The sequence below is a fragment of the Apis mellifera genome, linkage group LG14 (assembly GCF_003254395.2).
Source record: "Apis mellifera strain DH4 linkage group LG14, Amel_HAv3.1, whole genome shotgun sequence".
In the NCBI taxonomy this organism is placed as follows: Eukaryota; Metazoa; Arthropoda; class Insecta; order Hymenoptera; family Apidae; genus Apis; species Apis mellifera.
This window is the reverse complement of record NC_037651.1, coordinates 6927044-6954227: the sequence shown is the minus strand read 5'-3', so window position 1 is coordinate 6954227 and position 27184 is coordinate 6927044. Positions and strand designations below refer to the sequence as shown.

The 27184-nt window shown below is 40.1% G+C and overlaps 1 protein-coding gene across 2 annotated transcripts in view; it reads right to left on the bottom strand.

Annotated features, from left to right (window-relative positions):
- Positions 1 to 27184, bottom strand: part of LOC409985 (ubiquitin carboxyl-terminal hydrolase 48) — a 73573-nt gene that overhangs the window by 4952 nt on the left and 41437 nt on the right. For both annotated transcript variants that reach the window (XM_393474.7, XM_006562989.2), the window contains 2 exons: positions 26902 to 27027; positions 3166 to 3250 (listed from right to left, as the gene is read on the bottom strand). In XM_393474.7, the coding sequence (XP_393474.5) occupies positions 3166 to 3250; positions 26902 to 27027 (211 nt within the window). The remainder of the gene's footprint in view (positions 1 to 3165; positions 3251 to 26901; positions 27028 to 27184) is intronic.

The following is a 27184-nucleotide window of genomic DNA, read 5'->3' as shown; positions in this document are numbered from 1 at the left end:
TTGAGAGAGTAGCGGTGGTGAAAATGCTCGAGGCCCGTCCGGAACGACATAATAATCAACCGGCACCGAAGATTGCGAGGGGCGCTCGTTCCCCCCCCACTTCTCCGCCTAACTTATACTTATTATTGCATTATCTCCTTTGGCCTAGAATGATTCCACGGGCGTGCGGAGTTGGCCGCCGCGGAACGACGACAGGGATGGAGAAAAAGTGTTCCCTGAAAGCGGGAGGGAAGCGAATCTTCAACAATCCTCGAGAGCTTCGACTCGCCTCTAATTGCGAGAAACGCGATGCGAAAAATCAAACCGGGTAATTGAATTTCTTTCTTTTTACCTTAAGTCGGTAAAGTATTTCGTCTTCGGTTTTTCTAAAACCGATCTTCAACGGATACAAATTTGGATTGTTTCGATCGATTGCACGAGGATACGATGGATTTGTAAAAAAAAAAAATTGTAAAAATTCTTGGAAAATAATTTTCCAAGTGATACAATAACCGAATTTTCATTGGAATGGAAATTGAAAGAGATAAATTGAATTATCGATTCGATCGATAAAACGATTCCTTTCCGACGTTCGTTCGTTTGTAAACGTAAACACGGCTGAATGAAGAAAGAAGAAGAAAAAAGGCGACGAAACGGCTAAAATTCTAATGGTCGTAAAACGAGAATTCTAAAAATGTCGCCCCGCTTAATTGCCAATTACAAGCGTACAAGCCGATTCTAAGTTTATTCATATAGGCGGCTGTTTTTCCCCGAATATTTCGAGAGAAAGCCATCGTTCCACGCACGGCTGAGAAATATTTTTCAAGGAACGGCGGCGCTCCGAGTTCCGCTTGCGCGCGCCGGGTCATGTTCCTTGTTAGCGAGCCTGTGGACAGGTGCATCCCATCTCCTCCCTCTTTCGCCGACCCACGCTCCCTCCCCTCCCCTCCCCTCCCCTCCCGCCTTCTTTTGCGTTCTTGCCACGCTTAAACACGCGGCCACGGATCACGATAATGTCTTCATCTCTCGGTTTCCGCGACCGGTGGATCGCGAATTCCCCTCCCCTCCCCTCCTCCCTCTCGCTTCTTTCTTATCTCGGCCGCTGCTTTTTTCCGCGATAATAGCGCGTGTAATTCTAGCGGCTGGCAAAAAAGGAGGGGAGGGGAGGGGGAGATTGATACCGACGAACGTGCGTTGAAAGGAAGCTGCTGAAAACCTTTGAAAACCCTTCGAATCGTTGCCACCATTTTTATCATCATTATCATCAAATGGATAATCGTTATTTCGTAATTATTAATTTATTGTTTACGAGTCGTTGAAAGAAAGTGATTTCGATGATTTTCACTTGCTCGTATTCGATGCAAGAATCGATAAGTGTTTTCACTTGGAAGATGGCAATCGTAAAATGTTATTTTTTTTTTTGATTAATTCGTTAATCTTTTTTTTTTTCTTCGAGAAGAATATTTATTAATGTCGATAATGATTGGGATTGTGAACAAGTAATTTCGATATATTTTGGGGAATTGTTATTTCAAAAGGGTATGTTTTCAATTGATAATTTTAGTGGAAGATGAGATTCACGATTATGCCAAAAATTGATTATGATAAATGATTTCAATAATTCATACCAAATGTTCAACAAATATTCTATGCAACAACCACGAGTAATTTGATAGCCACGAGTATCGAGAATAATAATTTTCTTCGAAATTATTTCCAAATCGAAGGGAAGATAAAAATTCGAAAAATCGAGTTGGACGGGGAGGGAAGGGCGAAAATAGCGGCGCAACCTTTGGAAATAATATACGTTGTTAATTTAGTGCGCGGCCACCGTTTTCGACACGTTGCCCGCGAGGGGGAAGGAGGGGGTAGTTTCCTCGTAGTTTCGTGAGCTCCTTAATGAACCGAGTTCGCGAAAACCATTAATAACCGAGTCTGGGAACGGAGAAAACTGCGAGGGGGGTGGCGTTACAACACACCATACTCGTCCGCCCGTATCTTTGCAGAAAACACTTTCACTCCGAGAAAGAAAGAGATCGATTCGATCATCTCAAAAAGAATTGAAAGAAACTGTCCAAATAATTCGAAGACGATTCTTTTCTTTCTTTTACAAATCTTGGAAACGATACACCCATTCCCTCCCTCCCTCCCTCGAAAAAGATTAAAGAAACGAAATACAACTTCTCGATCCCCCTCCAATCGCAAAAATTCGAGGAGGGGAAGAGAAGAGAATAAGACACCGTTCCATCAAAATCGCAGAAACGGTTCTTCTCCGAGAGGAGAATTCTTCGAGAGGAAAGAGAGGATACAGAGAGAGGGGAGGGGAGGGAGTCTGGCAGCCCTAATGCGACGGTATCAATATACGTGGGTGGCGGTGATGGGCCAATATCGCATAAGTGGCCCGATTCACCGTCATTTGTTACGTTTTGTTCGGTCTAAGTAATTTAAGAGTCACCCTTTTGCTCGCCACCCTCTCTGTGGAAGCGGAGGGACGGTTGGGAGAATCCTTGGAACCCGTGGTAAGGGGGTGGCCGAGTGTACTTCGCCTCCATTCTTCGGCAAATCGCGGCATATTTGTCAGATTTTTGTTCGAGAACAAAACCTTCCACGACCTTTCCACTCGGCCTCCCCCTTCGGGCTGGGTTGAACGGGGTTGGGAGTTAAGTGGATTGGTTTCGTCGGATGTCTGAACGCGACCGACTTAATTCGATCCTTCCTTTCTTCCTTCCTTCCTTCCTGCTGTCCAACTTGGTTTCACTTCAACTTCCGTCGCGCGAATTATGCGAATTTATTTATTTTTTTCGATTCTCGGCGCGATTTACAAATTTTACAGATTTTCTTATCGAATCAGAGATTTGCGAATCAATCTGAATCGGAGAGAGAGAGAATATTTGGAAAGTAATTTGCACAGATATTATTCCATATTTCGATTTCGATGAATTATTACAAATTACACGTTTGTTTTCTGACAAATTCTTCTTCGTTTACGCGCGTGTAATTCTTTCTTTTCCTTTCTTCTCCAAACCAAAGTTTCGCGAACGACGAAAGCGAAAGGAAACGAGAAAATGTAAATTGAGATAGGAATTGTTTACGCGGGTTTCAACGCATCCGGAAGGATAAATGTTAAATGGGGGATATAAGTTTCACGGTATAATTTTCTACCCTTCTGCTCTTTCTTTCACTCACCCTTGAAACCCTTTTCCGGGAAGCTGGACTCGGGGTTGTTCGCATCCGACGTCACGTCCGCTTCGTTCTCGATCGGCGTGTCGATCTGAAACAGTTCCTCGTCTTTTTATCGAGAAAAAAAAGAAGAAGAAGGGGGAAAGGGAATTAAATAAAACAATCTAAAAAATGAAAAAAATCGGAGATACACGCGATTTCCTTTTCCACCGAAACAAGTACAAGAGATAAGAGAATCGTGAGATCGTTGAAAAGAGGGGAAGGGAGGGGAGAAGGGAGACGTTTGAAACGCGGCGGATTTTTAGTAATGCACGCATAAAGGACACGTGTGAACAGCTGGCGACGTTTCGTGCGACGCTCGCCTTCCCACGCGATCTCCCCGTCAAGATCACACGTGGGATCTTGTAGAATATTCCACATGGGACACGGGCCAGCCACGTGGATCATGGAGATTCATTTCGACTGAGAAACCGTCCTCGGTGAATTAACAAACGTTCGCAATGGGAGGAAACATTTATTTGCTTTAGAACGGCTCCCTCTGAACCTAAGAATTTCCGATACGAAGCGTTCTATCTCTTTCACGTAAATCTTCTCGCCAGATTTATGATTTACTTCGTTTAATCAATTGATCGAACCTCTTAAAAATCGGATGATAAATAAATTAGACAGGTATTTAACTCTCTATTAGATTGAGGATTTCAAATTTCAAAACTTCAACGTTTTAAAAAATAAGAATGGTGTTATTGTTTATTTTTAAGCAGACACCATATATATATATTTTTCGACGTAAAAATTAAAGCAACGGAGGGGTTCGAGTGAAAAATTGAATTCGTACGAGTTTGTTTTCCTCGTCGACGAGTTTTTTTCTTTTTTATCTTGTCTCGAGAAAATGAACGAACGAAGGGAAAATCGAGAAGGATTTTTCAAAGAGACACGCGGTAGGTTTCGCGTAGGTGTAATTATGTGCGTGGAACCCCTTTTTCCCACAGAACTAAATATAGCAAGTGTCATCCGATGGCCTGTACACACATGTCTCGTAAAGCAAAGCGACCACATCTGGTCGCTGTTTCCTGCTGGCCGTGGCATCTTCTGCAATATGATTTATTTTAGAGCGAACGAGTCCCAGAGATTCACTCGGATCACAAGTCGGAACAAGTCAACGATCGATCGATCTCGATCCCACCGATTCCAATCGAGGTCGATTGAAAATTAAAGGATCGATTTAGCGCATAATCACAGTTTATATGTTGTAGATGGAATTGTAGGATCCCTGGTCGAAAATAGATCTTTTATTCTTGATCGTTTGAAAAGTTGCGGATAGAAGAGATAAATCGAACACCCATCATCCATCTTCTACGAGAAAATATTCCGATAACCGACCAAGAAAAACGTATCTCTTGGAGAGAAATTCTCTTCGAAAATTCGGGAAACTGATGTCAAAATCATTTCAAGAAATCCTGATTTCGAGCAAAGCTTTTCACAAAAGCTAGTCCAAGTCTAGCTAAATCACCGAAAATCTTTCATTCTTCTCCAAGAAATAATGATAATGAACGAAGAAAATCTACAAGCTTAGTAATCAAAATCTCTTCACAAGCTAAAGAGAAAGAGAGCCTGTTCAAAAATTCGAGAAACTGATAAATCAAACGACAAGAAGACAGATCTAAACCTAGCTTATCTAAACCTTATCGAAAATCTCTATCTCGAAAAATATTCCAAAGAAATAAAAAAGACACGCCTTTAACCTAAACCTTTCCTTTCGTCAAATCCCAGTTCAAGACTTATCGTTCGCAGAAGCTGGATCGAGGTCACCAACATCAGGAATTCGCCAGTGCACCGCTTCTTATTCCCCGAACGTTCCTCTCTTCCTTCCTTCCTTTCATCTCCGAAACATTATTCTCAGGCCTAACAGCGGCCCCCCTCCCCCAAGATGGGAGAAAGAGGCAGGTAAAGAGCGTCTACGCGCGGCCAGTCTCGAAATGGTGGGCAATATAGCGAGTTCGTTACGAGGCTCGCCCCGACGTGGTATGGCTCATAATTGCAGTGCCGCGTTTCGAGATGCTCACCTTCGGCCGTGCCGCGCCACCTTCTCGCCCGACACCTTATTGTCCACTGGAAAATCTTCCCGTTCCCCCGCGAAAACTCCCCTCCTGCCCCCGTCTAATCAGCGAAAGAAACCCTTCCTCCCCCTCCGACCCTTGACAGGGAAAAACTGCTTTGAAATTTTCGAAACGGAAAGGGAGAGAGGAGGAGAGGGAAAGGGAAAGGGATGGGGAGAAAAATGGCGGACGGACAAAATATTTGCGGCCGGTGAAATGAAAATTATTAGGCCGGCAATGTCTTAATCCTCCTCGACGACGGAGGAGCGAACTTAACTTCGCGGTTTGCTCGAGGTTAACATAAATTCTTTTTCTTTTCCTTTTCTTTTTTTTTTCTTCTCTTCTTCTTCGAGAGAGAAGGTTCGGTAAAACGGCGCGTAATGCATGCGAGGCGTCGAACGAGGGTTAAACGTAGACCACCGCCGGTCTCTTTTTGCGCCCATCTTCGTGTCCCTTTCTCGACACCTTATCAACCGAGGTTAAAGAAAGTTTTTTCCTTTCCTCTCCTTTCGTGAATTAAATTAATGAAAATTACTCGATTCGAAGGAAAAGGAGGAAGGAGAGAAGAGGATCGTCGATTTTTGGGATAGAGAAGGATCGAAAACGAGGATGATACGAGATGTATAGAATTTCTCCGGGGGGAATATAGTTGGTTTTCATTAAGAATGGGCGTCTTAAGTTATTCCCAGGCCGTCTTGAGTTATTTATCCGTCTACACCGAAGGGGTGAATCTAGCCCCTTCCCCCTGACCGCGTCTTAATACGCGCGCTGAGTAAATAAACCACCCTATATTCCAAGATACTCGTTCGAGAATTAAATTAATCTCCACTTCCAATCTTCCTTCCCCCTCCTCCCAAAAATTATCGACACGAGTCGTTTTCAAAATAATGAAAATTCCTCATCGAATCTTCTCTCCGAGAAGACTTCGAGAGAAAAATATTTCCGATTAAAAACCGATCGAATTCTTGTTCGATGGAAAGAGAAATCTAGGAAGAAAAAGATCCATTTAAATGTTTCGAAGCTTTGATCGAGATTTTGAAAAAAATTTTTGGGAGGGAAGAAGGGAGAACTTGATACGGCGAAAGAGAAATCTAGGAAGAAAAAGATCCATTTAAATGTTTCGAAGCTTTGATCGAGATGTAATTTTGAAAAAGGGAGAAGTTGACGCGGTGGAAGAGAAATCTAGGAAGAAAAAGATTTAAATGTTTCGAAGCTTTGATCGAGATGTAATTTTGAAAAAAATAGAAGAGAGGAAGTGAGAACTTGATGCGGTGGAAGAGAAATCTAGGAAGAAAAAGATCCATTTAGATGTTTCGAAGCTTTGATCGAGATTTAATTTTGAAAAAGATGGAGAGGAGGAAAGGGAGAAGTTGATGCGGCGAAAGAGAAATCTAGGAAGAAAAAGATCCATTATTTAGATGTTTTAAAGCTTTAATTGAGATGTAATTTTGAAAAAGGCGGGGAAGGAAAAGTGGGAAGGAAAACTTGATGCGGTGGAAGAGAAATTTAGGAAGAAAAAGATCCATTTAAATGTTTCGAAGCTTTGATCGAGATATAATTTTGAAAAAAGTGGAGGGAGGAAAGGGAGAACTTGACACGACGAAGAGAAATCTAGGAAGAAAAAGATCCATTTAAATGTTTCGAAGCTTTGATCGAGATGTAATTTTGAAAAAGGGAGGAAAAGAAGAACTTGATGCGGCGGAAGAGAAATCTAGGAAGAAAAAGATTTAAATGTTTCGAAGCTTTGATCGAGATGTAATTTTGAAAAAAAATAGGAGAAAGGAAGTGAGAACTTGATGCGATGGAAGATAAATCTAGGAAGAAAAAGATCCATTTAAATGTTTCGAAGCTTTGATCGAGATGTAATTTTGAAAAAAAATTTTTGGGAGGGAAGAAGGGAGAACTTGATACGGCGAAAGAGAAATCTAGGAAGAAAAAGATCCATTTAAATGTTTCGAAGCTTTGATCGAGATGTAATTTTGAAAAAAGTAGGAGAAAGGAAGTGAGAACTTGATGCGGTGGAAGAGAAATCTAGAAAAAAAAGGATCCATTTAAATGTTTCGAAGCTTTGATCCAGATGTAATTTTGAAAAAGATGGAGGAAAGGGAGAACTTGATGCGGCGGAAGAGAAATCTAGAAAAAAAAAGATCCATTATTTAGATGTTTCGAAGCTTTGATCGAGATGTAATTTTGAAAAAAATGGGAGAGAGGAAGTGAGAACTTGATACGGCGGAAGAGAAATCTCGGAAGAAAAAGATCCATTATTTAAATATTTCAAAGCTTTGATCGAGATGTAATTTTGAAAAGGAGGGAGGAAAGGAAGAACTTGACGCGGCGAAAGAGAAATCTAGGAAGAAAAAGATTTAAATGTTTCGAAGCTTTGATCGAGATGTAATTTTGAAAAAATTGGTGGGAAGAAAAGGGAAAAGTTGACGTGGCGGAAGAGAAATCTAGGAAGAAAAAGATCCATTTAGATGTCTCGAAGCTTCAATCGAGATATAATTTTGAAAAAGGGAGAAGAAAGGGAAAAGTTGACGCGGCGAAAGAGAAATCTAGGAAGAAAAAGATCCATTTAAATGTTTCGAAGCTTCGATCGAGATGTAATTTTGAAAAAGGGAGAAGGAAAGGGAGAAGTTGACGGAATTTCGGGGGCGAAAGAGCGGGGAAAGACTTAATACGAAGGAAGTTGGGCGGCGGCGGAAGACCGCACTGTGTATAAATTCAAAGTAGATTAATATTATCCCCGCGACTGTCGCGGCGGTAAACTTATGGCGCTAATTCGGCCGACGAATTATTACTCGGCGCTGCCTCCGCTGCTGCCCCAGCCCCTCGCTGTGTGTTTTGCCAAAACGGGGGGCTGGCTGTCCCGTCGTTAATAGAACTCGTACGTGCTCCAACGACGGACGTGTCCTCTCCGCGGATATTAGACCTCCCTCGATCCTCTCGAATTCCGGCTCCATCGAACAACTCTGCGATTAATCATTATTATTTTTCTTCCGCCGAGATCGTAATCGTAAATCGAGCCCTAATTAAACGTCTCTCGTATATATTTGTCATCATGAGAGAAAAACTTTGAATACGTTAAACGTAATTCGTTTCGTCTCGAAGGAGATTGAGAGAATATACATCGAATTTACCCGAAAATAAATAAATAAATTAAAAGAATATTCGTCAGAGAAAGAAAGAAAGGGAAGATATTAGGGAGCGTATAGAAAATCGCGCGTTGGTCCATAATCGATGAGAAAGGGGAGTCGCATTGTCATTCTAATCCCCGCAGACAGCGATGGAGGAGGGATGGAGGAAGAGAGATCCTCGAAGAAGAGATCTTTTAAGAAAATTAAGGGGCCCTGTCTGCATTGTCTCCCGCCCCGAGAGAAAGAGAGGAGAAACGTAGGCTAACAGCTGTTTAGCATCCCCGATGAAAAAGCAGGGCCGGTAATTATTCAAATTATTTTCAAGAGAGAGAGAGAGAGAGAGAGAGAGGAGGGGCGCGGGTTTTCTGCCTCGGTCACCGCGGCGGATGTCTTTATACTCGCCCCCAACCCCTCCCCCCCTCGTCTAACGGGTGTGAACGAAGTGCACACAATGCTCCTCTCATCGAAACGACACCATAAGGATAAAAAGACGGCACAACAGACACTTTGTGCGCGGCCTGACTATCAACCGGGACCATCTTGAACGCTTCAATTTTATTTTTACCCAAACTTTCCCTTCCTCCGCTCTTTATTTTCGTTTCGGTAAAACCCGAGACAGAGAGAGAGAGAGGAATCACTTGAGAAGCGCTTTTAATCGTTAAAACCTTTGGATTATTCATAAGACAATATTGGGAAAAAGAATATATTGCGATACAATATTGTACGAAGAAAAAGAAACGATAAGATGAGAATGGAAAAGTGTAAATTCGATTACACGAAGAATATTCAACTTGGTATTCGCGGTAAGATCTTCTCGTTAAGAAGAAGAAAAAGAAATATAAAATTGATCGATAAATTTGTCGAAAATTCGGTTTTTCGAAATAAGAGAGAAAGGAGGATGAAAAATTTTTTCACACGCCCGTATCGAATCGCGGATATACACCGTGTAAATATAATCGGTACAACAAACTAGTCCCCCTAGGAATAATTGGGCGCGATCGTGGCAGGAAGGCAATTTTCTTCGATCCTTTCAATTTTACGGATCGGCGTCGGTGTATAAAATCGACCAACACACCTGATCCGCCTTTATCGGAAACCGCAATGCAGCGAGGAAGAATCCATCAGCCTCGGCCTCAGATTTAGGTCGAGCGGCGCGGATGGATGGAAAAAAGATGGAAGAGGCGAGCGGGTGTTGGCCTCGCCCGTTATCCAATCGAGCGGAAAACTCATCAGTCACTCCACACATAACTCGCCTCACCTCGCCATCCTCGTGTCTCGTCTAAAAAATTTCCTCTCCTCCGTCTAATCTCTACCTTCCTCCTCTCCTCCTCCCCTCCCTTCCTTTTTCATACCTTTTCACCACCCGTTCGTCACGAACCAGTTGATTTCACTCCTCGATATACGACACTCTCGACTCTTTTACCGATCCAATCTTTCCGCCTTACTGGAGCGTTACGGGAGAGGGGAGGGGAAAAAACCATGTTTTCGGATTTTTTCTTCTCTCTTTTTTTTCTCTCTTCTTCTTCTTAGCTTAGTCAGGAAGAGGAACAATCGATCCACAACGGAAAGTTTTTGAATAGAAGCGGTATTTTTCTTCCTTTCTTTTCAATGTTGATCCTTTCGTCGAACATTTCTCCCCGTTTTTCCGTTATATTCGTTCTATTCCGATTCGTCGCGGTTAATTTTTGAGTAATCTGTCTTGCAGAAACAGTCACGGCCGACTCGAAGTTAATCTTCAAATTCGAGATCATCAACTACGATCCTCTCGTTATATATAAAATTTCTAACTAACCCTGTATCTTTCTCACTGGATCCTCCTTGTTTCTTCGCGAAACGAAAATTTCGAACGAATCGGAAAAAGAATTCGCAAGATGAATTGAAGGAGCCAGCGAAAGCAGAAGCGTGGCAGAAAATGGTGGCATCGGAGAAAAGAGGCACTTTAAGCCCGAACGTCGCGCATCAAGAGCCGATCCATGCTTCCGGCAAGGCACAAAGGCCTCCTTCATCCGACTAGCCGTCCTCCTCGTCGTCATCCTCCGATGACGACCGGCGAGCAGTAATCGAGCCACTCTCTTTCCACCGACTTTATGTTATCGTGACGTCGCTCCACGTGACGTGTCTGCTCCACGTTCCAAACGTCCCCGTTACCGAACATTTTTCGCTCGTCGATCGAACATCGTCGAACGCTTGGACATCGTCAAACGTCAAAGAGGAAAGAAACTGAAACTCGTTCGAGGCTGCACCAGCGTGGAATGAAGAGAGGAGGGGAGGAAAATCGTGGAGGAGTTGGGATAGCGACGATTCAACACCAATTCTCCTTCGCATCCCCTTCCTTCCCTGAGTCGAGGGAAAACACCCTGGCAAATTGCGGGCCGTTAAGGATCGCGAGAGATTGCGAGAGGAGGGTGGGCTCGTATAAAGCGAGTTTTTTCTTTTTTTTAGAAATAATGATCGATTGCGCGAATATGGAAAAATATAGTTGGTTGACTGGGTAAGTTTCGTTGAAGCTGGTTCGATTATTTTCTATTAAATAATTGATCTCTTCTCTTCGATTTTCATAGATTATCTTCTATCATTTCCGAAAGAACACCTTCAATTATATTATATATATACTCTTTCAAAAACTTTTATTATTTCCAAGAGTGAAATGCAAAAGAAAAGAAATAGTAGAAGAAGGGAGGAAAAAGAGAGAGCCTTCATCTACATCTTCTCCAACAAAGTAAAACAAACAAGCAAGCAAGCAAAAAGAAAGATTGACAAAATAGAAGAGAAATGAAACAGACAAGAGAGAAAGAAAAAACAAAGGCAGAAAGAGAAAGAGAAAGGGATACAAAAAGCAGAATAAAAAGGAAAAGAAGTAGAGGGAGGAAAGACAAAGAGGTCGAAATAGAGAAGTGAAGGAGGAGGAGGAGGAGGTGAAGGGATGATATCGGGGTGAAAAGCAACCCTCGAGGAGACACGCAGAGATAGTGAGCGGTCTTAGCGTGTCGCTTAGCACCCTATCTGGCGGGATCTTCCTTCTCTCGGGGTTTCAACCCCTGCCCAACCCCCTCAACTCCCCCCCGCAGGGGGGCTGCGTTTGTCGTGAGCATTACTCACTTTCTAGACGCCTACTTGCCAGCCCCATCCACCCCGCAGCCACCGTCCCCGAGCCTAGCTGACTACATTAGGGGACAAATCTTGCGGAGGTTCTCGGGGAGGGATCGGCCGCCTCTTCTCCGCCACTCCTTGTCCCTCCCCTCGGCCAGGACCTAACTCGGACACTTTACCTCGGCCAGGACGCGCGTTGCACGTTGCGCGTCCTGCCAAGAGGCCAGAGGGCCTCCAGATAGAAGGCGTGAATCCTTCCCCCGGGGATTTATGGCCTCGCGACCGTACCTTTCGCGCTGGGAAGGGGAGGAGGGGGGAGAAGAAATCTTTGACCGGGAATCGGAGACACCCGGGAACGCTTCGCTTCGAATTTTCCCTCTCGTTCATCGAGATTTATTGTCCTTAAAACCTAACCGGTTTTTAATAATTGGATTTCTTCGGTTCATCGATGACTTTTGAATCGATTCTTTTCTTCTCTTCGCTATGCTTATTATATCGAATTTAATTTTTTGAGGTAGCACGATCTCTTAGAATAAATCTCGTATAAAATCGATTTTAATTATCGTCTTGAATTTCGATTCTCGCCGGATGTGCGTGGAGGAGAGGAAGCTGATAGGCTTCGAATAATATAATATATGGATATTTGATTGAATTTTCTCGAGATTTATTATCCTTAACGTTTCCTCTGGTTTTTAATCGGGTTTATCGGCTCATCGATGACTTTTGAATCGATTCTTTCCTTTTGTATTATTCTTTTGTATTTTTATTTTATACTTCGCTGTGCTTATTATATCGAATTTAATTTTTTAAGGTATATCTCTTAGAATAAATCTGGTATAAAATCGATTTTAATTATTGTCTTGAATTTCCTCGATCCTCGCCGGATGTGCGTGGAGGAGAGGAAGTTGATAGGCGTGAATCTTTGCTTCGAATAATATAATATATGGATATTTGATTGAATTTTTCTTCTCGAGATTTATTATCCTTAACGTTTCCTCCGATTTTTAATCGGGTTTATCGATGACTTTTGAATCCATTCTTTCTTTTTGTATTATTCTTTTATATTTTTATTTTATACTTCGCTGTGCTTATTAAATCGAATTTAATTTTAGCACGATCTCTTAGAAATTAACGAATAAATCTCGTATAAAATCGATTTTAATTATCGTTGAATTTCGATCCTCGTGCATGGGCCAAGAGGAAATTGATCCTGAATCCTTGCCTCGAATATCCTTGGATATTTGATTGAATTTTTCTTCTCGTTCGTCGAGATTCATTGAGATTTTTAATCGTAAAATTCCTCTTGCTTCCTTGATGACTTTTGAATCGATTCTTTTTTTTTATATTCTCTACTTATACTCGGTTCAATAGCAATTTAATTTTAAGGTAGCGCAATCTTTTAGAAAATTGACGAATAAATCTCGTAGGAAATCAATTTTAATTATTACCTTGAATTTCCTCGATCCGATAAGCGTAAATCCTTTCCTAGGATTTATGGCTTCGTGTTAGAGAGAAATTGGCAAAGATCTTTGACCAAGAATCCGTTTCTCGAACGCGAACAGTTGGAAATTTGAATTTTGATTTTTCCTTTATCGAAATTTATTATTTCTAACGTTGATAAAACTACTTTTGAAAATCACGAATTAACGAATAATCCTAATGCAAAATTTTATACATCCCTATAATAAAATACACAAGAGGAGAGAGGAAGGAAAAAAGCGACTATTAAACGGTGAACGTGTCGAGTCGTGTTATCGAAACAAATTGCGTCCCAGCCAGCTATTCTAAAAGGTATCGTAAATTCCATAGCGGTTCTTCCTGGTCGTTGGTCAAAGGCATAAATCGAGTTGCACATTCATACTCGAGTGCAAACGACAAGGTAGCGGCCACTTTTCGCGTTTCTTCTCTCCGTCCGTTTTACGAGACCAAGCCCTCCCTTCTCCTCCTCCTCCTCCTCCTCCTCCTCCTCCTCTTCCTTCTCCAAACGATCGAGAAAGAGGAGAACCTTTGGTTGGAAAATTAATCGAACTCGACGTACGATAGATTTTCAAAAGATATCGGTGAAGAAATTTGGGTAAAATCGTAGAATCGAGAGGGAGGAGGGGCGAACGTCGCGGGGAGATTAACGAGATCCACGCGTCTGGTATTATCGGCACGCACCCAGGGACCACTTGTTCGAGGGAGCAACCTGTGGAGGCTGGCATACCGCACGAGCAACGCACGAGAAACGAGGCAGGAATTCAGGGTTAGCTGCTCGGCCAAATATAGATCGGAGTGTATGTGGGAACACGTGTACGCGGCCATAAATATCTCCTTTACGTTTCGTGAGCGCAATAAGACCGAGCCGCGACCCGGCTACAAGATGCGCCAATGCGTAATTGGACCGACCCTGCATTAACCCATTCAGCCTCGAGAATTCATTTTCTTCTTTATTTCTCTTTTTTCTATCTTTTTTCTTTTTGTTTTTAAGTGGAAGGGGATGAAAAGGTCCTCTGAAAATGACAATTGAGAATTAATAAGAATTAGATTGAATCTAATTCTCTCGATGTGTAATAAAGAGCGTAGATCTTGTGCTGTCCTTGAAAGGGATGAAGAAACCGTGGATATAGAAGATAAACAATTATTCGTGGCCATTATACTTTCCATGCAATCTCGAATATTATTATTAATTGTTCGCAATAATTATTATTTCGAATCTTATCCAAGTAACTTCAATTAAATTCATCAATATTATTTTCCTCCTCGGCAGAATTCTTCTAATTTAAAAAAAAATAGGAAATATCTCCTATGAATTATTTTCCATAAACTGCTAGAATTCCATATATATATAAGCATTTGGTAATTTTCAGTTCAAGAATCCTAGTAACGTTGCAATAACAGCAATTCATTGGCTGAGCAATGCAGCAAGGAAAGGCAGGGAGAACAATCGACATTCCTGTAAGGAACGGTAACGAGTGACAAATGTTTCGATAATATTTCCACCTTGGAAAATATTCGATGAATATTTATACGATCGTTAAAACTTGTACATTTTCCGGGTTCCAACGAAAACGAGGCGAGGAGGAAGAGAAGAACGGTCGAGGAGAAGGAAGAAGAACGCTTAAGTGTTTTATCGATGGCACTTAAAACGCCCCGTTTCGACTTGTAATTATCCGTTGTTTTGAAGACACGATCTACTTAACGTCCGACTATTTAACGATCCCCTTTATCCGCTCCTCTCTGGCTCGCCTGTCGGCCGTATTTCGTCAACAGATCTCTCCTACCATTTTTTCCCCTTCTTTTTTCTCCTCTCTTCCTCCTCATCTCCAAGTTTTCTTCCTTTCGAGCGAACAGATGCAGTTCCAAGAAGAATCTCGAGGCGAACAATTCTATCGCGACCGCGATATTTCTTTCTCAAATCTCCGCAACGATCTTTCGAGACGGACGTCGATCTCCACAGATATTCGAGATTATTATTATCAGAAGGATGATAATCACAGAATATGAAATATCGTTGTTTAATTTCTTCTCCAGATGATTTCCCTCGATCTCGTCGAGAGAAAAGAAGGAATGCAGCGAACTATCCCTCCAATAACTTATTCAGCGTTTCGAGGGAAGTTTCGATATGAAGAAGAGGAGAGGAGGGATGGTGGAACAGTGGCTTGGCCATAAATCACGGCATTTTCAGATTTCCTTTTATCAGTGGTACTCTCGCGGTGACCAGCGTTCACCCACCGCCATAAATATCCCCATTAATATTAACTTAAGGCTCTCGAAGGCGAGAAGGCGAGAATCGCGAGTGACCGAAACGAGGCGACAAAAAAACGGAAGGGGCGAGGGGGAAAAAAATCTCGTATGCCGGGGACGAATCTCATATTGGCCGCAGCTGGGAATTGGCCGATCGAAAAATTCATGGTGAACCGGCTTTCTCCTAGGAGTAAACCACCCTCCTGTCGGTACAGGGGTGAGAATATTAGCTTTATTCTTCCGCCATTTCGTCGTTTCGAGTAATATCTTCGCCTTGCGAATAATCTTTGCGACCAATCCGATATTTATTTTACCAAGTTTATGATTTTTCAGAAATATCTTCTCTTCTTCTTCGATGCGATAACCTCGAGCGAGCGATAAAAATCTGGGATCGAAGAGGATCGAATTTTCGAATTTCGAGGAGGACAAAAGTGTTTGCAGACTCGAAAGCTTCTATTCCCTCTGTGCGCGTCTGTTAATCCTTCGTTTCCTCGACCGCCGCTGACACTTCTCGTGGCGCGTTTTCTTGCAACCGACACCCGCTCTCTCCACGTTCGACGTGGAGAACGTGGCAAGAAAGGCGCGACGCGCGAAATGGAGATCGTGACGCGTGAAACGCAAACGGGGAACATCGGTGTAGCACGCTAATCAGCCGGCTGGAGAAAAGAGGAGGAAGGCAAACCGTGATCGTTTCGACATCTTCCGAGTCTCTCCTTCTTCTGTTAGAGAGAGAGAGAGAGAGAGTTTTTCGTTGCCTCGATAAATCGATCGGAGACCAGGCCTTCTTGTGCACGAATTTTGCAAATGGTTGTTATAGTAATAAGCGTGAAAAAAAAGAAAGATTGCGAAAATGGTATCCAGTTATTTTACGCTCGAACCGATTGCTACATTTGCCCGACTACGAATGATCCAGTTCCACTTGTTTCTCCTTTCGAAGGGGATTCAATAATATTGATAACATTGAATATTTCATATACGTTCTTCGGAATAGTAAAAGTATTATAATATCAATAATAATTGTGTTCGATCTTCAATGCCCTAAATTATTATACAAACATTCGAATACAGCTTTTGTATCGATAATATTTTATATACGTTCTTTGGATTATTGTAAAACGTGAGTAATTTCATAGTAAAAAAGTATTGCAATATCAATAATAATTGTGTTTGATCTTCAATGCCTTAAAAAATCGACCAAACGAAAGAGCTTTCATATCCATAATATTTTATATATGTTCTTTGGGATTATTATTGTGTTCGATCTTCAATCTTGCTCCCCAAAAAAATCGATCAAACATTCGAAAGAGCTTTCGTATCGATAATATTTTATATACGTTCTTCGAGATTATTATAAAACGTGAGTAATTTTATAGTAAAAAAGTATTGCAATAATAATTGTGTTCGATTTTCAATGCCCAAAAAAAATCGACCAAACATTCGAAGAGCTTTCGTATCCATAATATTTTATATACGTTCTTTGGGATTATTATTGTGTTCGATCTTCAATGTCTTAAAAAATCGACCATTATCCAAACATTCGAATAGAGCTTTTGTATGGATAATATTTAATATTTAATATTAATATTTTTATTTTATATACGTTCTTTGGGATTTATTATTATTATAAAACGTGAGTAATTTCATAGTAAAAAAGTATTGCAATATCGATAATAATTGTGTTCGATCTTCAATACCCTAAAAAATCGATCAAACATTCGAAAGAGAAATTTCGTATTCATAATATTTTATATACGTTCTTTGGGATTATTATTATGTTAGATCTTCAATGCCTCCAAAAATCGACCATTATCCAAACATTCGAATACGTTCTTCGAGATTATTATAAAACGTGAGTAATTTCATAGTAAAAAAGTATTACAATAATAATTGTGTTCGATTTTCAATGCCTAAAAAAATGGACCAAACATTCGAAAGAGAACATTTCGTATCCATAATATTTTATATATGTTTTTTGGGATTATTATTGTGTTCGATCTTCAATGCCCCCAAAAATCGACCATTATCCAAACATTCGAAAGAGTTTTCGTATATGTTCTTTGGGATTATTATAAATGGTTGCAAGAAAGATGAGTAAATAATTTCATAGTAAAAATATTATAATAATTGCGTTCTTCAATGCTTCAAGAAATCGACCAATATCCAAACGCTCAAAATCTTCATTCCCATTAATTCAAATTTTTATCCTAGCTCCATTTCTATGGAGATTGAATGGCCGTGTTCCGCACCTTTCCTCGGTCGACGAGAAAGCACGTTACGCTTGTTCCCCGTATCCAACCAATTTATTAAGCCATCACAAATATCCCGTGTATTATAAAATCATATTCCAATTTTTATATTCCTCGAGATCCTTGATCGCGATACATGTACAAGCATTACCTCGAATACACGTTCAATACCATTTAACCGATCTCTCTGACCCTTTCTCTCTCTCTCTCTCTCTCTCTCTCTGTTCCTATCCTCGCTCCATCCTCTTCGATTATTTTTCAGACGTTGAGCCCGATGATGATGACGATGCCTTTTTAAGCCTGCATCGGCTTAATTGATTTATTTCCGAGAGGGGTCCAAAGGAGTCAAGGTAGCGGAAGGGGGAGGAGGGGGTCGCTGATTGGAGAGGGGGAGGACCTCTCCCTCTATCTTCCCGCCTTAGGAAACCCTTTTCTTCGATCTTATCCTCGAAAGGCTGGACAATTAAGGATAATAATTACCGGTGTTCCGGCTACCGATCTTCGGGCTACCGGTCTTCCGACCGGCTGAAGAAAAAAAGAAGAAGGAAAAGAAAAGAAAAGAAAAGAAAAAAAGAAGAGAGAGGAGAAAAGAGAAGGGAAGAAGAGCGCAAGGTTGGATCACAATGTTCCTGCAAGCGGTAAAAGTGGACGATTAATAATGGCTCAATTTTCACAGGCCGATTTAGGCCCGCGCCAACCTTGTAATTAAGCCACGGTGTATTAACCGTGATTTCACTTCTGGTTCGATTCATTCTCTCGTAGCGATGATATTAGAGTACCGTTATCCTCCGACTGATTTTTGAAAAGAAAGATGGAAACGAGTGTTCGAGAGAGATCGGTGCTCGATTCGACGACAGGTATTTCGATCGGAGTTGAACAAGAGGGGAAAGAAAGGATTGTTTTCCAACAATCGGAGGAATAGAATTTCCGGTTAGTTGTTATTAAAAATAATACGTAAATGTTCGAAGAGTAAAATTTGTATCGCGATTCTGATTATTAAAAAAAAAGGGGCGCAGTAAAAAGAGGAACAACAAACATTTTCACGATCTTTCGCGGGAGTTATCCCCCCCCAAATTATACCATTCCTGGTATACTAAAGCTGAGAGAGCTTTACGATGAATTTTATTGATTCTTATCGGAATTATTGCTGTGTAATCGAGACGAGGTCGGAAATTAACTTAGTCGAAAGAATGGTTATGAACGAGGTGGAAGAATTCGCGGAAGAATTCTGCGTTTTATCTTTCGGTTGCCTCGTTGAACGAATGGAAGAAATAATCGCCAACATAAAGATCGGCAACAATGGAAATTAAATTAAATAATATCGAAATAATTTTCTTTTGCTTTCGAAATTTCGCATATATTTTCAAAATAATAATAATAGATAAAATATATATATATATATAAAGGAACATAATTTATTATTGTTACTCGAATACCAATATCCTAATATCCCGCGTACACATTCCTGAATATAATCGCGCGTATTTCGAAATATTATAATTGCGCGTTTCGACACGTTTTCATTCCGCCGCAAACCATTTTTACGATCGTTTCGTGGCCACTGAATCGATCGAAAAATTCCTCGCGCGACAAAATTACACAAATCCCTTTAAACGGATACTTCGTGTAAAATTCGTCGCAGGATCGAGAGGATGATCAGGGAAAAAATTTAATTCCATATCGAAGAAATGGAATTAACGTCGTGTCGAGTCCCTTTTATTTTCCATCCCTTCGTCCTTTTTTGCCTCTTCGAATCTCGGAAGCACACCTATCGAACCAATTCCAATTTCCTGCAAACCTTGGCAAACCTTCCTACCTCTTGCTCCCCCAACTATTCCCCCATATTGGAACGCTTTGAAGAAAAGATTCTAACGAAACTTCGAGATAGTTGAAAAATTGGAAATTAAAATTTGAGAGCGGGAGGGAAAATAAGGAACGAGACTTCGAGATAGTTGAAAAATTCGAAATTAAAATTTGAGATCGGGAGGGAAAATAAGGAACGAGACTTCGAGATAATTGAAAAATTGGAAATTAAAATTTGAGAGCGGGAGAGAAAATAAGGAACGAGACTTTGAGATGGTTGAAAAATTGGAAATTAAAATTTGAGGGAAAATAAGGAACGAGACTTCGAGATAGTTGAAAAATTGGAAATTAAAATTTGAGATTGAAAATAAGGATCGAGATGGTTCTACTCTTTGGAGAGGGGAAAGAGAAAAATATTTGCCCCCCACTTCCAAAGCAAACATGAGATTTCGAGATAATTGAAAAATTGGAAATTAAAATTTGAGAGCGGGAGGGAAAATAAGGAATGAGACTTCGAGATAGTTGAAAAATTGGAAATTAAAATTTGAGAGTGAGAGGAAAAATAAGGAACGAGACGGTTCTACTCTTTGGAGAGGGGAAAGAGAAAAATATTTGCCCCCCACTTCCAAAGCAAACACGAGACTTTGAGATAATTGAAAAATTGGAAATTAAAATTTGAGAGCGGGAGGAAAAAAACGAGAGTTCGAGATAGTTGAAAAATTGGAAATTAAAATTTGAGATCGGGAGGGAAAATAAGGAACGAGACGATTCTATTCTTTCGAGAGGGAAGAAAAAAATATTTGCCTCCCACTTCCGGAACAAACACGTGGGGGAACGGGTTAATCAACGTCGCGACGAAATCGCGCCCCCACCAAACGTTAGATTAATCGAGAGTTGAATAGAGAGGGAGCGGAGGAACAAGAGTACCTTACAAAGCTCTGGGCCCCGGCCGTTTCCTCCTTCCCCTCATTTTTCCCGATTTTTTTGCCATTCCTCCTCACTGTGCGCCCTCTCTTCATAGCTGATCGAGCGGAGTCTTTAGAGTCGGCCGGTCGGCAGCCGCGTTTGATGTCGTGTGACGAATGTCCGCGTTGGACGCGCTCTCCTCTCTCTCCCTCCCCCTCTTTTTCCCTACCAGTTTCCTCTCTTCACGGACATTTCTCTCTCTCTCTCTCTCTCTCTTCTTTCCTTTTCGTCCTCTCTCGCCAAGGAGATTCCTCCTCTTTCGCTCGAATTCTCCGAGTCGTCTCCGATTCCACTTCGTCTAGCCTTTCTTTATCTTTTCTTTTTTCTTTTTCGTGATCATAGATCTTCAATAAATGCACAGAGTTGAGGCTCGTTGATCGGATTTTCTCTTTGTTTTGGTAATTTTTCATTCCCAACATAGATCTTGTTCATCAGAGTTTCGATAATTTTGCTTTTTTTTTATCGTGGAATTTGAAGTTCGTCTAGATTTCTCTTTTTCTTTCTTTTGTACATATAAATCTTGGAATCAAATCGAAGTTGCGTTAATTAGAATTAGAATTTATTTAGCTTGGATAATTCTTCATTTCGATCGTAGATCTTGTTCAAGTTGGCCGATCGGATGAGTCTGAAACTTTCTCTCTTTCGATAATTCTTTTTTTTTTATCGTGGAATTTGAAGTTGTTTTCGAAGATCTTGTTTGGTCGATCAGAGTTGAAGTTCGTCTCATTCTAAATCTCGAAGTTAAATAGAATTTTCGATAATGTTTTTTCTTTTTACTTTAAACGTAGATCTCGAAGGTGAATTGAAATTGGACTTCGTCCACAGCCTTTCTATCTTATGTATATATATATATATTTTCGTATGGATCTTAAATCGAAGTTGATTCATTAATCTTTCTACCTTGTACGTAATTTTTTTCTCTTTTTTATTCCAAGCGTAGATCTTGAAAGTAAATTGACCTTGCGATGTCGAGAGTCGCGTTACAGTTTCGATCGGATATTAGCAGATTTCTCGATTAAAACAGTTTATCTCGTATCGTAATTTATCGCTAAATTATTCGAAAGATCGTGTACAAAAGAAAAAGAACACGAAACTTATATATTAGAAGACGAGAAACTCATCGATATTAAATGGAACAGGTATAATAAATATCTCTCAGTCGTGACCTATAAAATTAAAAAAGAAAAAAAGAAAGAAAAGTCAAGGAACAACATCCAATCTATATGATAAATCAAAAAAAATCTAAGGATCCTCCACCGTAAACGTTCGTCCAAAGACGAAGATTCGGAAGATGCGAAAAACGCGAGGATGAAAGAAGCGCGGTCGGAGCGGAAGTGGCGTAAAAGGTGTGGAAGAAGGAGAAGAAGAAGAAGAAGAAGAAGAAGAGGCGACCACGCCTATCGCTGCATAATCGCTTTTACACTGGAGATGCGGCTGGATGATTGGAAATGCAAAAAGAAAAGAGGGTGCAGAAGAGAAAAGAAGAGAGAGAGAGAGAAAAATCCGAGATGCAGATATAACGCGCGTATATACGGCGTACGTATTGACTTTGTAATCGCGACCTTGAATTATTGCACGAACGATGACGGGGCGTTATTTAATGTATCGAAAGACGTTCCGCGGCTGATTCAGCCGGCAAGTCATCCCAATCATTGTACGTTCCAAGATTCTGAACCGGTAGCCGCTCGCTACCGTCGTTGATCGTTCAATATAGGCGAGGCGACTGTTCCAGCGGCTGGATCGATCGATCGGTCGATCGATCGATCCAAGGCGAGGAAGATCGATTAAAAGGTATTTTAAGAATACCTTTCGCTTCGAGTCGAACCGTTTCTAACGCGGATTTTCCTTCTTAAAAATTCTTCCTTCGTATTATCATAGCTTCAGGTTGGTAGTTTGATTTGATTGAGGATGCGGATGTGCCAGATTTCTAAGGGATTCGAAATTCGAGTGGAAATTTGAGTGGACAGGTAGCTAAGAGGTAATTCGTTTCGAAAGATAAACAGAGAAAGATATTAAAGGTTTGTTCCTTCCTCTTCCTAAAACTATGATAAAATTGCAAACTCCATCTTGGAAAGCTGCTAAATTTAAATAAATCTTATTCCTCATTCTTCGATAATATTTCTTTCTGTAAAATTTGCTAAGAAATAGTCTTCGAAACTGTTAAAATTAAATTTAATATTTTATCCTTCATCCTTCGATGATGATTCCTTCTTACAAAATTTAAAAAAAAAAAGAATAGAAAGATTCGAAAATTGCTGGAATCAAATTCTAAAATTTTGTCTCTATGTTCTTCGTTAACAACATTCTTTCCAACATTCCTTCCTAAAATTTATCTTCTTCCAAGAAAAAAAAGTGAGAGCACTTGCAAATGTTTTCACTCGAAAGTTCTTCTGTTAAAATTATTAAATTAAAAATTTTAATTTTTATTCTTCATTAAAAAAAGAACAGAAAGATTCGAAAATTGTTGGAATCGAATTTTAAAATTTTGTCTCTAAGTTCTTCGATAACATAACATTCTTTCCAAAATTTACCTTCTTCCAAGACGCAAATGTTTTCACTCCAAGGTTCTTCTGTTAAAACTGTTAGAATCAAATTCGACATTTTTATCCCTCGTTCTTCCTAATGACGATTCCTTCCAACGCGATTTACCTCTACCAAGAGAGAGAGAGAGACAGAAAAAAGACGGCGTTCGGTTTCGTATACGGCGGAACGTTGGCAAGAAGTTTGGAAATTTTCCGAGGCGCGGGACGAGTGGAATTACAGCGAGTTCGAACCATAGCATAGTATCGGCCCCTCACGGTCGATGTAACGACAGTGATAAATCCTTTTAAGGAGCGTCTAGCTGGCTTTTAAGCGGTCGACAGCACGCTATCGTTGCTGTAACGCGAACCGAACAATCCGTAACCGAGAAGATAATTGTTCGCAGTTATGCGGATAACCAATAAGCTGGCAAGAAGAGCTCTCCTCCGCCATTGTTTCGCCCAAACAATATTCCTTCCTTACCTTCAGTAAAATCTAGTTCGCAAAGCGCCACTCTCGTCACGCGGAATCTAATTGAAATTAGATCGATGATAAATCAAATTAAGATCGGTTAATTGGTTCCATTGAAAGAATGGAATTGGATAGGTTTGGAAATCTGATCTGAATCTCGTAGGAGAAATCGAATCCAATGAATCTTCTTCCCGATTTTGTCTCACGAGGAACATTTGTAACAGGTTTTGGCGAAAATGAACAATGTGCAATAATTAATTTTATCGTCAGAACTTTTTGGAAATTATTTACACGAGGTTAATCGTTAATCTGGGCGTAAAATTAATTTAGAATAACTGCACGATAATATTTAATACTTAATTAGATTCCACGTTCTCTTTTTTATGGATATTCTGTAAATTTCAAAACTTTACAAAGTCACAACACGTGATACGTTTTGTTGAATCAAAGAACATTCTGAAAGATAAGTCAACGAGGGCCCCTTTTCTTCTTTTTTATCCCAGAGATCGAAGGAGAGGAAAAGCTGGCGTTTTCCGTTCGATATGGAGACACGATTTGGAAGAATGGCACGGCGTGAAACGTTGCCGTTGGAGTTTCGTATCAAAATCAGCGAACCGTGAACGAAAGAACGTGGAGGAACGGCGGAATTATTCGGAGACAGTCCCAAACGGACGAGCGGAATTTTTCTTTCGTCGAGAAGCGACGGCGGCGGCGGCGGCGGCGGCGACAGCTTTTGACCCGGCAAAAACGGCGGCCACGTCCGCCGAATTTTTGGCTGAATCTTCGATCCTCCCTTCGTGGCCCACCGCGAAACAATCGCGAATCTCTCACCTATCTCTCTCTCTCTCTTCATTTTATTTTATATCAAACAGTGTGACGATGCTTCCAATTTATTGCGCAGATTAGAAATCGACGAATTATATTAAAAGATATCCAAAGAATTCTCTCTTCTTTTTCATTAAACACTCGAGAATTGCACCGATCTCTTTTTTTCTTCTTCATTTTATTCTATATCAAACATCCACGTGTGACGATGCTTCCAATTTATTGCGAAGATTAGAAATCGACGAATTATATTAAACTTTTTAAAAGATATCCAAAGAATTCTCTCTTCTTTTTCATTAAATACTTGAAAATTGCACCGATCTCTCTCTCTTTCTTCTTCATTTTATTTTACATCAAACATCCACATGTGATGATGCTTCCAATTTATTGTACAATCAGATTAGAAATCGACGAATGTTATTGTACTAACTTTTTAAAAGATATTCAAATAATTCTCTTCTTTTTCACGATAAGAAATAATTCGAGAATTGCACCATACGAATATTTCAATAATCAAACATTACGAATATTAACGAGAATGAAAATTATTCTTGCTGTATCCGTTCATAAAAGATACTATTGAAAAATTTTTCCCTTAAATTACGTTTCACGATAAAATTAGAATTTCACTTTCTTTAGTTTTTCGAAAATTTTCGAAAGAGAAAGAGAGAGAGAGAGAGAGAAAGGGTTATCATAGGTTAAATTTGAACCGATCCCGAAGGATTGAAAGGATTGAGATTTTTTTTCTGGAGTAAGAGGCGATCCTCCTCCGATTTAAGAGGCCAATTAACGCTTCTAATCTCGGGAGGCGAGATTCTCGGCTAATCCCAAGACAAAATCGGCGGTCTTCCCGTTATCTTGGACCATTGCCGGCGTTACTTATCCATTGTCTCCGGCTTAAGGGAAACGGTAGCTTGATCTTAAATCTAAATTGCATCTGTTTGTCACTGTCCCCCGCGTAACCCCTCCTTCCCCCACGTATCATACCGACTGCAATTAAACCTCCGCCCGTGGAGTCGAAATTTTCCATTCCAAAATGTAGCGTGGGGATTAAAACCAGGTGAAATTCTTCCTCTCTCCTTGAAATTTTCTCGATATACGTCGATCGTTATACGTTGAAAAGTATAAATTCCGTTCGAAATATCCAAAAATTATCCAACTATCATTAATGCTCCATCGTTGAAAAGTGAAAATTAAATCTCAAGAAAAAATAATTATTTGAAGTTATCCTGGCACCGATGGAATATCGTATTATCATCGAATCGACAATGAAATTCTTCCTTAACATCTACTTTTCTCGATTAAATATACGTCGATTGTTGAAAAATATAAATTCTGTTCGAAATATCCAAAAATTATATCCAACTATCATTAACGATCGTTGAAAATTAAAACGATCTCAAGAAAAAATAATTATTTAAATATTTATCCTGGCACCGATGGAATGACATCCATTAATCGTCGATTTTCGTAAATGCTGAATATCGTGTTATCATCGAATCGACAATGAAATTCTTTTTTAACATTTACTTTCCTTGACTAAACGCGATATACGTCGATCGTTGAAAAGTATAAATTCCGTTCGATATCTAAATATCTAAAAATTGTATCCAACTATTATTAATATTCGATCGTTGAAAATTAAAACGATAAAAAATAATTATTTAAAATTATCCTGGCATCGATAGAATATCGTGTTATTATCGAATCGATAATGAAATTCTTCCTCAACGTTTACTTTCCTCGACTAAACGCGATCATTGAAAACTATAAATTCCGTTCGATATCTAAATATCTAAAAATTATATCCAACTATCATTAACGCTCCACCGTTGAAAATTAAAACGATCTCAAGAAAAAATAATTATTTGAAATTATCCTGGCACCGATGGAACGACATCCATTGATTTTCGTAAACACGCGGTTTCGTTTCGCGTCGATCGTCGATCAATGCGAAATTTCTATTGGAGAAATCTAACCTGTCCAAAACTTGGCCGATTATTATCCCACGATTCGAAGAGAAATCAAATTGGCGGCGGGATCGGGATCGGGATGTTTGAAATCCGGGCCGCTAATGCGTTAATCCGTTTCGGCGTTTCGATGGGAAAAAGTGTATATCCGCGGTGAAAAACGTAGGGATTGATCACGGTCTGCCGTGGCGAATGCGGCTGACTAAGCCGCGAGATATGCGAGATACACATTTACGAATACCGCTATCTATTTATCGAACACGCCCCTCTCTCTCTCTCTCTCTCTATCTTTTTCTCTCTCTCTCCGTTATCCTTCCTTGTTATTCGTTGAAACGAAACGAAACGAATCGAATCTCTTTACGTGGGTAGTTTTTTTTCTTTTTCTTTTTTAAATAAGCGCACGTGAGATTGGTTTCGATGAAACGTTTGGGTTTGAGTGATTAGAGAGAACGATTGGGCGGTGCTGTTTAAACGCAGTTTTCTTTTACTTGGAGCGATTTGAAATAATGGAAGAATGGATTGATGTAAAAAAAGGATAAATCGAGTAACGAAATCTTAAATTGATTAACGGTCGCGAAAATAAAAATATAGGAAATATAGGAGAAATATAAAATTAAAAAGAAATTAAATTAAATAAAGAGGGAGAGATATTCGAAAAAAATATCGAAGCAAATCGAAAACAGGAAGCTTTCTGCTTTCTCTCGGATCTTTTTTTTGTCCTTCGAACGATCCTGAAGAGGTGTTTGTTCCACTCGAGGGATAACAGGATTTCTCTTATCAGCCAAAGTGTTGCAAAAGAGTTTCGTTAATTTCGTAAAGAAAATCTGGCGGTTTTCCGTTTCGACTCTTTCGATTCTTTTTCACGGGATATTTAATTATCAATGCTTCGCCTTACCTTCAAGGTGAGAAGCGCCCCGGGAAATATACCAAGAGCAGCGAGGCTTTGACTATGATCGGTCAGCTCGTGTTCACCCAGCATTAGATGTTGGTCGTAAGGTCCAGCGCCGCAAATTTGCATGGTCTGAAAAAAAATTTCCGCCGTTTCAGAATTAAAAATAGATCTAGAAAACCATTCTTATAAATAATTCCTTTATAAATAAATCCCTCCCTTCCAAACTTTCTAAATTAAACGAAATTTAATCGATTTCTTGATTCCTAAATCCTGACGTTCATAAAAC